This window comes from Protopterus annectens, chromosome 10.part0 (genome assembly GCF_019279795.1).
Source record: "Protopterus annectens isolate FY-2018-M chromosome 10.part0, PAN1.0, whole genome shotgun sequence".
NCBI lineage: Eukaryota > Metazoa > Chordata > Ceratodontiformes > Protopteridae > Protopterus > Protopterus annectens.
In genome coordinates this window covers 340,785,725-340,802,848 of record NC_056744.1, presented here as the reverse complement: position 1 = coordinate 340,802,848, position 17,124 = coordinate 340,785,725, and the positions used below count along the sequence as shown (strand labels likewise).

The following is a 17,124-nucleotide window of genomic DNA, read 5'->3' as shown; positions in this document are numbered from 1 at the left end:
GACAGACCACCGACACGACGGATGACAAACGCCACGCCGGTGACGTGGGGGGGGGGGAAAAGCATGTGGTGTATGGTGTGTGACGGACGTTAGAGCAGGGAGGTAATTGTGTGACGGTGGTTCTGTGGGTTAGGGGGGTTAGGTTAGGGAGTTGGGTTAGCGATAGGGGGTGGTTAGGTGAGTTTAGGTTTAGATAGGCGTGTAGGGCGAGTTAGGGTTAGGGGTTAGGTAGGGGTAGTGCGAAGTGTGCGTAGACCTTGTTAGGGTAAGGTTTAAGTGGGCTTGTAAGGATTTTGGTGTGCTAGTGTTGTGTGTGTTTGTGTTGGAACGGGGATGTGTTTTGTTTTGTATGGGGTTTGTATGGTTTGTGTTGTTACGTCGGTTATTTGTGTGGTTCGGTGGTTTTTGGACGTGTCTGTGATGTATGAATGTGGTGTCGTTGATGTGGGTTGTGTGTTGTGGATTATATTGTAGGGGGTAGATTATATATATATATATATATATATCATATATATATTTTTTTTTTTTTTTTTTTTTTGCTCCCCATTTGGGAGGTACCTGACATCTGGAGCAAGAAAAACTGATTAAAATGACATCGGCTGCATGTTTTATACACCTGACGTCATGGAAGAGGAGACAGCAACCAATGCAGGACCCAAGACTTTGTTATTCAGGCCGACTGAGGGCAACCTGCCAGCAGATTACCCAAATGTAATGACTGCAACAGTGAATACACTCGAACATCTACATTTATGGTAAGTGTACACAACTGTACTTTCTAAGGTGTGATTTTTTCCTTTAAATGTAACCCCATGTGTCACACGTGTATGTCTGTGCCCAAAGTTTACTTGCTTGTCATTTGCTTAATAATGCATTTTAAAATGTTAAATGGAGATGACCTTCCAGCAATGAGTCACACTGTGTATTGCTTCTGGTGCATAATGGACCAACATCTTTTACTAGCTTTATCCAAAAAACTCCATTATGAGTTGAAGTGTTATATACATTTTTAAATGGCTTCCAACATTTTTTTTTTGGTATGGATGTTCCCAATTCAGTGTTGGCACCTCACTCCTACCCCCAAACTCAGTGTTGCTGTGCTGCTGCAGTTGGTCAAACTTGTTATATCATGGGTTAAAAACCCTCTTGGCATGGTGGCCAGGTCTTGATATAACAGCATGAAAGATAAATTCAGAACAGTTTTCATTGGTTCACATTTAGTCCTCATCTTATTTTACATGTCTTAACTTAGAGGTAGTCTGTTGAAGATGCTGTCTGTTATTCTACCCCTGTCAAGAAATAAACCTGCTCTGTAGTAAATTAAAGTTTGCTGTATCATATTTGCTGATTTGTTGCTCACATCATTTACAGTTTCTCTGGCAGGTTCCACAAGACGTTTCTTTTAGAGAAGCTGCTGCCCTACCAGTCTCGTACGGTACAGCAATTGCCGCTCTTCATCATCGGGCATGTACGCAACCAGGGTGAGATATTTAGTTATTGTGTGATTGCTCTGTTAATACACTGTATGGTTCCGTGTTTAGATAAAATACACATGGCTGTTACAGATGTTCTAGAAACTGGTGTCCATGGATATTATATATTTATGCTGCTAGTGTTCTAGAAAGTAATGTCCTCATGTGGAAGTATCTGTGTATTATAAAATACAGTAGATTAAGCAAATAATTTCTTGGGGCACTATTCACAGACATAGTCTATAAGGTGTAAGACTGTTACACTGGAAAACACATAGACAGTATCTCTGTGCAGTTCATAAAAGATAACTAACAGTAAGCCATGTTTAGTTTTGCAAAGCTGTGCATGGATGATCCCAGGTATGGAATAACTTTTCAGATAAAGCTAGCAAGCAGACTAATATCGCTGGATGCAGTTCACAAACAGCCGAACTGCATACACACCAAGACAGGTTGGTGAAGTCATTGCATGAGGCAGCTGCCATCGCAGACTATGCATTAAAAAGATAAAGCAATATCATGTTGCCAAAGTGATGGTTTGGCCATCATAAAGGTGCTGATGAACAGCATCGTCCAGTGCTTAAGGCAGACAAATGCTATTATTAACATCATGTGCGCCACAATGACACTGCAGTACCAATGAGCATTAAGCTGCAGCCCCTGTAACCAGACACAAAGAAAGGCATCGGCCAGTCGCCGGCATCCTCACTGCAGCTTCCCTTAATAGATGAAAATTAATAGAGGAGGGCTGGTTCACATTCATGAACAGAGGCATAAAGTGTTATGAGTCACCTTTGGTCATGGCTGCTGATGAGCTACAGAGGCATAAAGTATTATGAGTCACCTTTGGTAATGGCTGCTGATGAGCTGCTTATCTGAGCACCTGCTATGTGCCCCACTTAACTAAATAAGTCATAGTGGACATTTTGCAGGCTACATATGTATAACAGCAGAAATGCTGTATAGTCTGATGTAAATTACAGGTCAGCATTCCAATCTACTGTGCAGGTATTCATCTCACCCTGCAAACATCTTGAACACTGACAGTCAGTGTCAGTGAAATAAACAGCTTCACCTCAGCAGATTATTCTCTGTCAGTGTCCTCCTTGCCGATATCACTACCCTTCACCTAAGCAGATTATTCTCTGTCAGTATCCTCCATGGCCGTATCACTACCGTTCACCTCAGCATATTATTCTCTGTCAGGGTCCTTCTTGACCGTATCACTACCTGTGCAAAGACCTGATGTTCTTCGTGTTTCACTGTTGCAGTCATTACATTTGGGTTATCTGTTTTCAGGTAGCCCTCAGTTGGCCTGATTAACAAAGTCTTGTGTCGAGCGTCGGTTGCTGTCCCTTCTTCCAAGAAATCAGGTCATCAGGGGCATAAAACATGCAGCTGATGCCATTATGTCAGTCTTTCTTGCCATGCGGTGCCCGAAGCAGAAGCAGTTTGCAAGTGCCGGTCGGCCAACTCCTGAAATTTTCATTTTCGAGTTTCAGAACCGAAGTCTTCAACTAAAAGCTAAGTACCCCGTTGGGGAAACTTTTTCTTGCTCTTAACCGATGTCAGTAAAGGTAAATAATTGCATTACTTGTAGAAAGCAAATACCTCATAAAGATTTTCATTCGTACTGTATTCCTTGCCTAGGCCCAAACCACGACATACCTCACTTTCGGTTTTGTGCCTTATTTAAACCATGAACTCTCCATCGTCAGTATATTTACGCTTCTAAATGTTTTGGTGCTCGGTTCAATTATCCTGATATGTCTTTGTTCAGCTATTTGACTACTGACATTCTGAAAAAATGCAAAGATGAAGACAGGGACAGGCCACCTAGGTCCAAAGCTGCCAACGACGCTTCTCCTAAGCCAGTCGCCAGTTCGCCGGTACTCAGTGAGGCGCTTTCACAGCCCCTGATACCCGCAACGTCTGATTCACAGGCCTGTTCTGAGACCCATTCTGTATGCCGCGAGGTGCTTCAACTGTGGAACCTGCGGATGTCTCTACCTTGGATGGGTCCGGAGCTGCTGTGCAGGCACTGGCTTCTGAGGGTGTATTCAGGCCTACTGACTTGCGTATTAAACCGATAACAAAAAATGAGCCAGCATCAAGCAGATGAATAGTGTCCAAAGGAGCAGTTTAATAAAGACTACTCCAACAGCAAAAAGGCATCCCAAAACATACCGGTTTCGGCAATGGTTAAAAACCCAGCCTTCTTCAGTGTACAGAAAGGAGCCCAAGACAAAAATGCTGTATTTAAACACATAGGACCATGCTGATTGGTTACAAGATAACAATCATATGCTGATCATCAAACAGCATAAAATTACAAAAAATAATTTGTATAATCAAAAATGCATTCAATCACAGGGCTGGAGTGCATACATATAGTGATTAATTATTAGAGTCAATATTATAATGACAAATAAAAATATAAAAAAATATATAAAAAATAAAAATGAAAATGTAAATGATCTCATGAACTGAATGTAGAACAACATTTATACATGAGCTGAATAGGTACGTAGACAAAATTCATGTTACATCAGAATGCATGCTTCAAATATTGGAATTAATAAATCCAATATAAATCTATATAAGCTCTAAATATAATAGTACCATATGTTGCTCAAAGCCTGTATAATATGTTGAATTTATAAACAATCATTTAATCCAGGACTAAATAATGCTCCTAATTTCGTAATCCATTTCTTTTCTTTGAGGTTCAGTTTGTCAACCACTCTTATTGGTCCTGTCACCAATTATTTTGTCAATAACAGTAAAATGAAACTTGGCAGTATTATGTATTAGTGTGTGTTTGTATAGTGCATTAGTGATTTTGTGGCATCTAATGTCACTAAATTTGACTGGTCTTGATGTCTGTCCAACATAAAATGAATGGCAGGTACAACATGCCAGATAGACAGCCCAGTCTGTGTTGCAGTTTGCAAAAAATCTAATATCAAAGACTATATTAGTATTCCTGCTAGTGAATTCCTTAGTTTTTAACATATGTTTACAGTTGACACAATGGCCACATGGAAAGGAACCAATAAGTCTATCTCCCAAAATTGTGGTTTGATATACTTGTGGTAACGATGACTCAAAATGGTGTTTGTAGTGATTGAAATGACCAGCCAAATTCTTACCTTTACGGAAAGAAAAAAGGCACTTATCAGGAACAATATTTTTGATTCTGACATCAGCCTCCAAAATGTTCCAGTTGTCCCTAACAATCTTGATAAAGTTATTGGTATTCCTACCAAATGTTGTAGTAAGTCTGAGTTTATTTGGCTTATTATTTTCTTCTTATATGTTAGTAAATTGGGTCTATGTAGACCCATGGCATGATTCTGAGCCATGGTCACGTATCCTGAACAATAGCCACGCCAATGAATCTATTATGCAAATCCTGAGCATGATTGACATAAGTAGTGTTATCAGAACAATTCCTAATCCTAATAAATTGTGATTTAGGGATGTTCTTTGCAATGTGTTTGGATGAAAGCTGGATCGTGGAGAATAGTATTATATTGGGGAATTTTCTATGGGTTTCAGTTGTTAAGGTATTGTCATTATTCCTAGTCACCAAAACATCCAAAATGTAATGGATTGTGATAGTGAATTGTATACCCCATATATTATCATTAAGGTATTCCATAAATTCCTGAAGGTATGGAATATCCGATCTCCACACCATCCAGCAATCATCCAAATATCTCGCCAGATGTCATTTCAAAAACAAATTATGTGTATCATCATAAATCATAATATGTTCAATATAGGCCATGAACAGATCTGCATAAATGGGGCAAAGGATGCCCCATAGCAGTACCTCTGATCTGTAGATAACAATCCTGGTTGTAGAAAAACATTCTTAGTCAAAACATGCTCAGTAAGATTCAACAAAAGGGTATTGAAACCTGGTTGATATAATTTAGATTCATTGAGCCAAAATTCAATAGCATCAAGTCCACCCCAATGTGGAATGTTGGTGTAAAGTGAACTTACGTCCAAGGTACATAGTAACCAATCCGTTTCCAACTGCATGTCATTTATAATACTCAAGAATTGAGTAGTGTCTTGTAGATCTTACATATAGTAGCAATGGCTTTAAATGCATAGTTAGGAATTCGAGAGAGGTTCAGTTATCGACCCCATGCCTGATACAATGCCTACCAGGTGGATGTAAAAGATCCTTATGTATTTTAGGCAAAAAATAAATATATTGTCTTGTAGGATCATTAATAGTTAAATGATGACATGTTTTTTTGTCAATAATGCCATTTTCGACAGCAGAATTCAAAAAGTCATCAATATCCTTTTTGAAAACCAAGGTAGGGTCCAGTGGCATTTTAGTATAGTATTTAACATCATTAAGTTGTCTGTGTGCTTCAATATCATAGGCACACCAATCCAACACTACCACTGCCCCTCCTTTGTCTGCATTGATAATGACTAAATCTTTATTATGTCTCCTTGTTCCTGGAAAAACAATTTTAAATTAATAAGCCTACAAAATGAAAATAAGTCATTAGTAAATGAGTCTTCTGGAACAAAAAAACCGGGAATGAAGGATAAACCTTTATTTAACAAAGATGTCTGTTCCTCTGATAGTGTAGTACTTGAGATGTTACATACATTATTTATTTTTTGGTCAAAATCTCCAACAGGAGACATTGCAGATTCACAACATGTAGGTTTCAAATATCATGCTTCAAATTTTACTCCTCCTATGCATCCGGCTGTCAATCTTTTTCTGAAAAGTGTACTTAATGAGTTACATTTCAAGTATAACTGTGAAAGACCTATGCCTAACAATATTACTAATGCTGAAAAAGTTTGTCTTGAGGAACTTGCAAATAATAAAGATTTAGTCATTATCAATGCAGACAAAGGAGGGTAGTGTTGGATTGGTGTGCCTATGATATTGAAGCACACAGACAACTTAATGATGTTAAATACTATACTAAAATGCCACTGGACCCTACCTTGGTTTTCAAAAAGGATATTGATGACTTTTGAATTCTGCTGTCGAAAATGGCATTATTGACAAAAACATGTCATCATTTAACTATTAATGATCCTACAAGACAATATATTTATTTTTGCCTAAAATACATAAGGATCTTTTACATCCACCTGGTAGGCCGATTGTATCAGGCATGGGGTCGATAACTGAACCTCTCCGAATTCCTAACTATGCATTTAAAGCCATTGCTACTATATGTAAGATCACGATACAAGACACTACTCAATTCTTGAGTATTATAAATGACATGCAGTTGAAACGGATTGGTTACTATGTACCTTGGACGAAGTTCACTTTACACCAACATTCCACATTGGGGTGGACTTGATGCTATTGAATTTTGGCTCAATGAATCTAAATTATATCAACCAGGTTTCAATACCCTTTTGTTGAATCTTACTGAGCATGTTTTGACTAAGAATGTTTTTCTACAACCAGGATTGTTATCTACAGATCAGAGGTACTGCTATGGGGCATCCTTTGCCCCATTTATGCAGATCTGTTCATGGCCTATATTGAACATATTATGATTTATGATGATACACATAATTTGTTTTTGCCGAAATTGACATCGGGTAGATATTTGGATGATTGCTGGATGGTGGAGATCGGATATTCCATACCTTCAGGAATTTATGGAATACCTTAATGATAATATATGTATACAATTCACTATCACTTACAATCGAATCCATTACATTTTGGATGTTTTGGTGACTAGAATAATGACAATACCTTAACAACTGAAACCCATAGAAAATTCCCCCAATATAATACTATTCTCCACGATCCAGCTTTCATCCAAAACACATTGCAAAGAACATCCTAAATCACAATTTATTAGGATTAGGCGGAATTGTTCTGATAACACTACTTATGTCAATCATGCTCAGGATTTGCATAATAGATTCATTGAGCTATTGTTCAGGATACGTGACCATGGCTCAGAATCATGCCATGGAATTTACTAACATATAAGAAAAATAATAAGCCAAATAAACTCAGACTTAATACCAATAACTTTATCAAGATTGTTAGGACAACTGGAACATTTGGAGGCTGATGTCAGAATCAAAAATATTGTTCCTGATAAGTGCCTTTTCTTCCAGAAAGGTAAGAATTTGGCTGGTCATTTCAATCACTACAAACACCATTTTGAGTCATCGTTACCACAAGTATATCAAACCACAATTTTGGGAGATAGACTTATTGGTTCCTTTCCATGTGGCCATTGTGTCAACTGTAAACATATGTTAAAAACTAAGGAATTCACTAGCAGGAATACTAATATAGTCTTTGATATTAGATTTTGCAAACTGCAACACAGACTGGGCTGTCTATCTGGCATGTTGTACCTGCCATTCATTTTATGTTGGACAGACATCAAGACCAGTCAAATACCTTAGTGACATTAGATGCCACAAAATCACTAATGCACTATACAAACACACACTAATACATAATACTGCCAAGTTTCATTTTACTGTTATTGACAAAATAATTGGTGACAGGACCAATAAGAGTGGTTGGCACAACAAACTGAACCTCAAAGAAAAGAAATGGATTACGAAATTAGGAGCATTATTTAGTCCTGGATTAAATGATTGTTTATAAATTCAACATATTATACAGGCTTTGAGCAACATATGGTACTATTATATTTAGAGCTTATATAGATTTATATTGGATTTATTAATTCCAATATTTGAAGCATGCATTCTGATGTAACATGAATTTTGTCCGTGATTTATTCAGCTCATGTATAAATGTTGTTCTACATTCAGTTCATGAGATCATTTACATTTTCATTTTTATTTTTTATATATTTTTTTATATTTTTATTTGTCATTATAATATTGACTCTAATAATTAATCACTATATGTATGCACTCCAGCCCTGTGATTGAATGCATTTTTGATTATACAAATTATTTTTGTAATTTTATGCTGTTTGATGATCAGCATATGATTGTTATCTTGTAACCAATCAGCATGGTCCTATGTGTTTAAATACAGCATTTTTGTCTTGGGCTCCTTTCTGTACACTGAAGAAGGCTGGGTTTTAAACCGGTATGTTTTGGGATGCGCTGTTGGAGTAGTCTTTATTAAACTGCTCCTTTGGACACTATTCATCTGCTTGATGCTGGCTCATTTTTTGTTGTTGGAGGTATTCAGTTGGAGCCGTGCAGTTCCTGACGTGCAGGGGAAGCATTTGTTTGTTGTATTAAACCGATGCCATCTTCTTCTTCAAGGCCTAAATCTCGAACCATGCCTAAAAAACTGATGCCCAGATCCGCATGTTCAGGCATCTATGCCTCAAAAACAGATAAGAATGCCTGAAGACCTTATTACTTTAATCAAGGGAAGCCGGACTTCCCCCTCTAAGAGACCTAGGACTGAGTTTGTTTATGATACTTCCAACCAGGATTCTGAATTTTCTGTTTCCTCTGATGACCAGGATTTACCCTTATCTACCTATGAGGATTCTGATGCTGAGGACTCCATTCTCTCTGCCCCCCCCCCCGAGGATTTCTCTTTTGGTGAAACCTTGCATACTCTCAGGGGGCATTTTCGTTGGGAAAGTCAGGATTTCTCTGATTCTAAAAAGAGGCTTAGGGATTTCTTACTCCTGCCCCAGCATAGGCCTTTAGCCATACCTCCTGTATTAGACATTGTTGATGATGCATTTGCAGAATCTAGCTTGGCCCCTGACTCTTTACCTCCTGCTCCCAGGAAACCTGATAGATATTACAGGGTCCCTGACTCTCACAAGTTCCTTTTCAAAAATTCTACTGCAGATCCTGAGACCATTTCACAGGGGCCTAAGGGCATTAAAGCTACTACTGCCAAAAATCCTACCCCCTCTGATAGGGACTCCAGGGTGCTGGATAGATGAGGTAAGAAAGTATAAACTTCTACAAATTTGGCAATTAGGGCCTTAAACTGCCAGATGTTATGTGATCCTATCTCGCCTACATTCTGTACTGATGGGTTCGGAGCCGATCCTCGGCTCCGACTCGGCACGCTATACTATAGAGCGAAGTCTCTAATTGGCTGAGCTATCTCACATCCCAGGATGCACCACCACTACTTCCCCAGATCTCGTTTGCCGCTTGATAGCAATAGACGTGGTCTCGACTTGGCTGGGCTAAGTACTCTTTACTGACAAGTTTTCTGTCAGAATTTCTCTAATTTTTCACCCAAAAGCTGTTTTAACAGCTACTTATCACTTGAGTGTTTTTTTTTTTGTAAAAAAAAAAAAAAAAAAAAAAAGTTGTGTGAATTTTCTTTGCGTTAGGTTCCCGCTTTAACTGGTAGGGGTTTCCTTGCGCTCTACTTCGGGCGTGTTCAGGCTTGGTGTTGCTAATTGTTGTTAAAATTGTTGTTAATTTTTTGTGTGGTTCTTGTTCCTCTAACGGCTAGGTCCCATTTTAGTTAGAGGGGCCTTGCCCTCGCGCTCTGTTAGAGCGTTGTTATAGTTTCCTGTGTGTCTGTATTTGAGCTTTTTGGCGATCCTGCTTAGGTTAGAGGGATTTGGCTCTCTGTGTGCTTAGTTTTTGTCCCTAGTTGGTTTTTGGTGTCTTCTAGTGATGTCGAAGGAACATAGACCTTCGGGATTTAAAAAATGTACCAAGTGTGGGTACAAGATGTCAGTAACGGATGATCACTCTCTGTGTGTTTATTGCTTAGGGCCTAAACACCTTCAAGAGTCGTGCAGTGTATGCCACGCTTTTTCTTCCCGTGTCCTCCAAGAGAGGAAAAACAAATTGATATTGAAAGGGATGATCTCCCCTTCCTTTGAGGAGGCTTTATCTTCTTCCCCCTCTCCTTCCAGGAAGAAAAAGTCTTCGGCTCCGACCAGTCCGTCGGAGCCGACGGCAAAGAAATCAAGGCAGGCTTCTCCGTCGGCTCCACGGACTTCGGAGCCGAGGTCGGAACGGTCTGCCTCGGTGCCTCCAGCCTCGACTCCTCTGTCCTTGGAGCCAAGTGCTCGAGCATCGAGAGGTGGGTCACTTTCTTCGGCTCCAATGGTTTCGGAGCCGAGAAAGGTCGCACACTCAGACTCTTCTACCTCGGCGCTGAAGTCCCTGTCGGCTCCGAGGGAAATTGCTGTGCTGGTGGAATCTCCCTCGGCGCCGATACTACTTAAGACTATTCGGAGCTGGTCCCCCAGTCTTTCGGAACTGGCGGAGAAGTCAACTCGGGCCCGATCGGTCTCTTCTTGGTCCTCGAGGATGTCCGATTCGGATATTGACAGGGTACTTCAAAGGCTGTTTCAGTCTCCAGTCTTCCAAAAGTTAGTATCGGCTCCAGTCCACTCGGCTCCGGAGCCGATTGTCCACCCTGTTGTTTTGGTTCCTCCTCCAACAGCCTCGGCACCGTTGGAGTCGGTGCTGGTGGAGCCGGTGGAGGTTTTCGGGTCGGCTCCGACCCTTACTCCAACCCCGACCTTCGGGTCGGAGTTCGGTACACGGACCTCCTCGGTCGGCCCCAGGGGGTGACGCTTCGGGTCCGATGCTTTTGGTTCTGAGCCCCCCTCTCCATGCTTCGGCTGCGGGAGTGCCTTCTACTGTTGTGGCCTCGGGGGTCGGACCTTCCCAGGACTCGGGGGGGGGGGGGGTCTGGCCTTCAGGGCCATGAGGAGTGCTTTATCCAAATCTTCCTTGGCTACCTCCACCATTTCTCCGGCACCTTCCCTTGGCATGGAGACTTGTTCCTTTGTTGTCCCCCTGTCTCAAGACAGCGGAGCCCTGGGGCCTGAGGTCACCCCATTGGGGATTCCTCCCTTCCTGGGGGTCCTTCCGAGGCTTCTTCGGAGGAACCTCCCAGGAAGAGACAGTGTAAGAGGAAGCACGTCGACTCGCCTGATGAGTCTCTCACCTCGGACACCGACCTCGATGATGCGGAGGGGTCCCCCAAGTCGTCCTCGGATGATGTCTCCTTTGTGGACATCTTAGAAATCCTCAAGCAACGAGGCGACTGGCAGTCCAAACCCCCTTCCGCTGAGGAGTCGGTATTCCTCAAGGCCTTCGGGGCTCAGCCTTCCGCCTCCTGGGTGTCTCCGCCCTTCGATGAGCTCTTGGATTTGATCTCTCGAAGGGCGTGGGAACACCCGGATTCTGTGGAACCGGTGCCAGCTCGCCCGAATAAATTCTTGTCAGCCCCCCCAGAAAAGGAATTTCTATCTAAAGGTGTGGCCGTAGATGCCCTGGTGGTGGCATCTGCTACCCAGCAAGATGTGGCAGAGGCTTCGACGTCCGTCCACCCTCCTAATAAAGAGTCCAGGAGTATGGATCGGTACGGGAAGCGCACCCTTACTTCAGCAGCCTTTACCTTAAGGTCTCTGAATTACCTTACGCACTTCACCAGACTTCAGAGGGATCTGGTCAAGGAGCTTTCAGATACCCTCTCTGGTAACCTACCTGAGCAGTTGGCCCAGATGGTTAGTTCTCAGTTGGCTACTCTATCATCAATATCAAACTCGTCCATGAGGCTCATTTCATATGCGGCCGAGGGGCAGTAGAGCGCGGTACAGGTGTTGCTCTACGGAGACAAGCCTGGCTCCGCCTGTGTCATTTTGCGGAGGCCTTCAAGTCTTCCTTTGCCGACGCTCCCTTTGATGGGTCCTCCTTGTTTGGACCCAAGGTAAAGGACACCTTGACCCGCTGTGAACAAGAGGGTAAGACTTTGACTGCCGTAGGGGCACAGTTTTCCACCCCCTTCCGGCCTTATCCCAAGGCTAGAAGAGGGAGGAAAATGTGGTTCCGCAAATCTCAGAAGACTTACCCCTCACAGCAGGATGATCCCCCTTCTAGAGGCAGAGGGGGGGGGAAATTTTTCAGGAAGACGCCGTCCCAGAGGCGGCAGAGGCCCCAGCAACACTGGAGACCGCAAGTCCTTTCGTGGCTCCTCAACCTTCCAGCATCCCTGAAGGATTGGCTGACTGTGCCACTCCGGAGCCAGTCGGGGGTCGTTTTTCGAGGCACCTAAAGGCCTGGGAGGATATCACTCAGGACCGATGGGTGCTCTGGATCATTACCGGAGGTTACAACATCCCCTTTTCTCAGCCCCCACCACCATCCCGGAAAATCCCGGACCCACCACCCAGTCAACGGGATCTCGCAGCCATCGAAATTTCAAAGCTGCTTCAAAAAGGAGTCATCCAACCGGTCCCCGAAGACCAGACCGGATTAGGGACTTACTCAAGATTCTTTTTGGTGCCAAAAAAGACCGGGGACATGAGGCCCATCTTGGATCTCAGCAAACTCAACCGTTCTGTCAAGAAGTCCAATGGTCACCTTACAATCCATTCTCCCGCTGCTGGAGGAAGGTGTTTGGATGTGCTCCATAGATCTCAAGGACGCCTATTATCATATCCTGATAGATCAGGCGTCCAGGAGACACTTGCGCTTCAGCCTGGGAGACAGTCATTTCCAGTTCAGCACTGCCCTTTGGTCTCACCACAGCCCCCAGGGTGTTCACCAAATGTTTGGCGGTGGTGACTGCTCACCTGAGAAGTCTAGGATTCCAGGTGTTTCCATACCTAGACGACTGGCTCCTAACTGCCACTTCCAGGCATCTACTCTTACAGAACCTAGCAGCCACTATATCTCTAGGCAACTCCCTAGGAATCACCTTCAATTGGGAAAAGTCTGTGTTGCTGCCATCTCAGCGCATACGATTTATCAGAGTAGAGATAGACTCAAAGCGAATGCGGGTCTATCTTCCTACAGAGAGGATAGAAATATTACAATCTCAAGTCCGAGCATTGCTCTTCAAACGCCGAGTCCCAGCCAGGATGGTCCTACAACTGTTGGGTTCCATGTCGGCTACCGTTCTCCTAGTTCCCTTAGCAAGATTGCATATGAGGATTCTCCAGTGGCTCCTGTCAGTCCAGTGGTCGTATCAGGATCTCCCTCTCAGTCACCTCATTATGATCACGGACACGTGCAAACAGGACCTCCGTTGGTGGCTTCTTTCCTCCAACCTGGATCAGGGGCGACCCTTCGTTCCTCCACCACCAGTGGCCACTTTGACTACGGACGCCTCCCAGACGGGGTGGGGGGGACATTACCTGGGCAGGTCAGTCCAAGGCAAGTGGCACCCCGACGAGAGTTCCCTCCACATCAACATACTGGAAATGAGGGCGGTGCTCCTATCTCTACAAGCACTACACAGTTACCTCCCCCAGGGCTTGATTGCAGTTCATTCTGACAACATGTCAGTAGTCTGGTACCTGAATAAGCAGGGAGGGCCCAGGTCCTACCCCCTTTGCAGAGAGGCCATGAAAGTATGGGATTGGGCGGCTGCAACCAACCGTTTCTTGGTAGCAACACACATTCCGGGGAGATCCAATGTGATAGCCGACAGACTGAGCAGAACTATTCTCTCCCCGCACGAGTGGTCTCTGAACGACAGAGTGGCAACTCAGATCTTCAGAAGATGGGGAACTCCTTGTTGCGACCTCTTTGCAACTCCTCTCAACACGAAATGTCTACAGTTCTTCTCTCTCACCCCAGTACCGGGGGGGATTCCCAAGGACGCCCTAGTCCAAGCTTGGCCCACCGGCCTACTGTACGCCTTTCCACTGGTTCCCCTTCTTCCCAAGGTGATCCAGAAGGTGATTCACTTGCAGTGCAAGATGATTTTAGTTGCCCCATACTGGCCTCGTCAAGTCTGGCTGCCCTTTCTTCGGAAATACGTACTGGACGGTCCATGGCTCCTGGACCAGGTTCCAGACCTCTTGATCCACCAGTCGGGACAGCTCCATCAGTCCCTTCACTCGTTGAGGTTAACAGCTTGGCTCCTCCACTTCCGACCATAGTCAGGAACCAGGTCTTGGACTTGGAAGTCATACATATCTTGTCCTCGTCCCACAAGAATTCCACTAAAAAAATGTATAACAGCAAATGGAAGAGATTCACCATTTGGGCCCAACTCCGGGGCTTAGATCCCATTACTGCCCCGGTGTCAGAAGTTTTGAAATTTTTAGCTTCCTTATTCAATCAAGGTTCTTCGGTCTCTACCATTAAGGTTCAATTGGCAGCTATTTCTAATTTTCATGAAAGTATAGACCCACCTTTGATGAGCACTAAGTTGTGTAAAGCCTTCATGAAAGGTGCTGGGCTGCTATGACCTCCGATTTCTCATCCCGCTCCACCGTGGGATCTTAATTGTGTATTAGGTGCTTTGACCTCTTCCCCCTTCGAACCGGCAGCAACTTGTGACTTGAAATTTCTTTCTTGGAAGACAGCTTTTTTGGTGGCAATTACATCAGCCAGAAGAGTTTCGGAACTTCAAGCCCTATGTGTCAAACCACCTTACCTGGTTTTTCACAAGGATAGAGTATCCCTCAGGCCTAATCCATCCTTTGTTCCCAAAGTTTGTTCTAGTTTTTGTCTTCAACAGTCATTGGAACTCCCAGTTTTCTTCCCAAATTACTCAGACAGAGCGGAATACATCTTTCATTCATTGGATGTTCACAGGCAATTGCGTTTCTACCTAAATAGGACGCACCAAACACGGAAAACGGATCAGTTATTTGTGTCCTTTTCGGACAATAAATTGGGCAAAGCTGCCACGAAGGTCACTATTGCCAAGTGGATCAGAGACTGTATCAGTCATTCTTACCTTCTTTCTAATAGAGAGCTTGCAACCACTGTTAAAGCTCATTCTACAAGGGCTATGGCCACTTCGACAGCCTTTCATTCCAAGCTTGCCATTAGTGACATTTGTGCTGCGGCTACCTGGTCTTCTCCTCACACCTTCATTTCTCATTACAAATTGGATGTGGCATCTCGGGGGCGAGCTTCTTTCGGTTCCACAGTTCTCAGGAGTGTTTTCCAGTGAGCCACCCAGGAATCAGGTGCTAGGGACGCTGTCCCATCAGTACAGAATGTAGGCGAGATAGGATCACATAACATCTTTTAGTTATGTACTTACCATAACTTTAGATGTTTGGGATCCATCTCGTTTACATTCCTAATAACCCACCCTCCTTCCCCCTGCCTTGGAGATCAGAAGAGACCGGACGGCTCAATTTAGCCGTTTCATCTTGAAACACCTGGCAATGTTATTTCAACTGTCTATGAGTGTGGGCATGTGTGCGGACAAACAAGATCTGGGGAAGTAGTGGTGGTGCATCCTGGGATGTGAGATAGCTCAGCCAATTAGAGACTTCGCTCTATAGTATAGCTTGCCGAGTCGGAGCCGATCCCATCAGTACAGAATGTAGGCGAGATGGATCCCAAACATCTAAAGTTATGGTAAGTACATAACTAAAAGTTTCATATGTTGAAGTATCAGCAGCATATTATTGGATTGCTTAAACAGAAAATTAGGTTTCCTGATTGTGCTGAAAATAAGGGTTTACAGGATTTATTACATTCAGCTGAACAGGTTGGAAAACATACATTGCAATGTGGTTTTGACTTTCAATCTAGAGGCATCTTGCATGGCTGCGGTAACTGGGTCTGCACTTAGAAGGCATGCTTGGCTTAAGGAGCAAGCCTTACCAGATCATGTTAAAGCAAAATTACTGGATGCTCCCCTAAAACCAGAATGATGGAAGAAAAAGCTAAATCTATGCAAACTGTTAAAAGATTTTGTACAAGTACAACCTCCAAGATTTAGTAGACATTGGCCTTCCTAGAAATGGTCCTTTCCTGCCTCTTCCAGACCTTCTCAGTCCAAACCCAGATCCAGCAGAGCTCCCAGGCTGCAGTCCCAGGATACGCACAGGACTAAGCAGTGTGTGTGTGTGTGTGTGGGGGGCTCCTCTTCCAAATCTGGGAGTAATAAGACTCCCCCCATGGTAAGCTGTCTCAGTGACTTCATTTTAAAATTTCCAAGCACTTATCAACTGACTTCCCCTTTGGGGGGAAAGATTGCTCTTCATGCAAAGAACTGGGAACTCATTACCCAGGACAAATGGGTTTTAAATATAGTGTCCCAGTGATACAGATTTCACTTCCACAAGTTTCCAGCACCAAGCGGGTAGCCATACCTACCCCCAAATCAGTGGGCAGAGGCCCAAAAACAAGTACTTTCTCTCTTAAGCATGGGGGCTATTCACTTGGTACCAGAAGAGGAAAAGGGACAAGGTTTCTACTCAAGAGTTTTCCTGGTACCCAGAAAAGACAATTCATGGCGTCCTATCCTGGACCTGTCTACCTTTTTGGAGATTCCAAAATTCAGGATGCTGACTCTTCACCAGTTGCTTCCTATGCTAGGCAAAGATGCCTGGTTGGCAACACTAGATTTAAAAGAAGCATACTTGCACATCCCAATCAGGAAATCTTGCAGAAGATACCTACCCTTCATAGCAGGCTTACAAGCACTTTCAGTTCTCTGCACTGCCCTTTGGCTTATCTACTGTGCCCAGGCTATTCACAAAGTGCCTAGCTCCAGTTATTGCATTTTGCAGGCAAAGAAATATTCAAATATACCTATACCTGGACGATTGTCTAATTCAGGCAGAAAGCCAGGACATACTTTTGAATCATCTGGCCTTTGTACAGAGAGTTCTAACTTGTCTGGGGTACACCATAAAAGAAAAGAAATCACACCTGGTACCCTGTCAACAAATTGTATTCCTGGGAGCAAGCTTGAATGCAA

General features: G+C 43.4%; 1 protein-coding gene across 3 annotated transcripts in view; it reads left to right on the top strand.

Moving 5' to 3' along the window:
• LOC122813109 (quinone oxidoreductase-like protein 2) overlaps nt 1-17,124 on the top strand; it is a 666,821-nt gene that overhangs the window by 310,781 nt on the left and 338,916 nt on the right. For all 3 annotated transcript variants that reach the window (XM_044085237.1, XM_044085238.1, XM_044085236.1), the window contains exon 6: nt 1,372-1,481. In XM_044085237.1, coding sequence (XP_043941172.1) covers nt 1,372-1,481 — 110 coding nt within the window. The remainder of the gene's footprint in view (nt 1-1,371; nt 1,482-17,124) is intronic.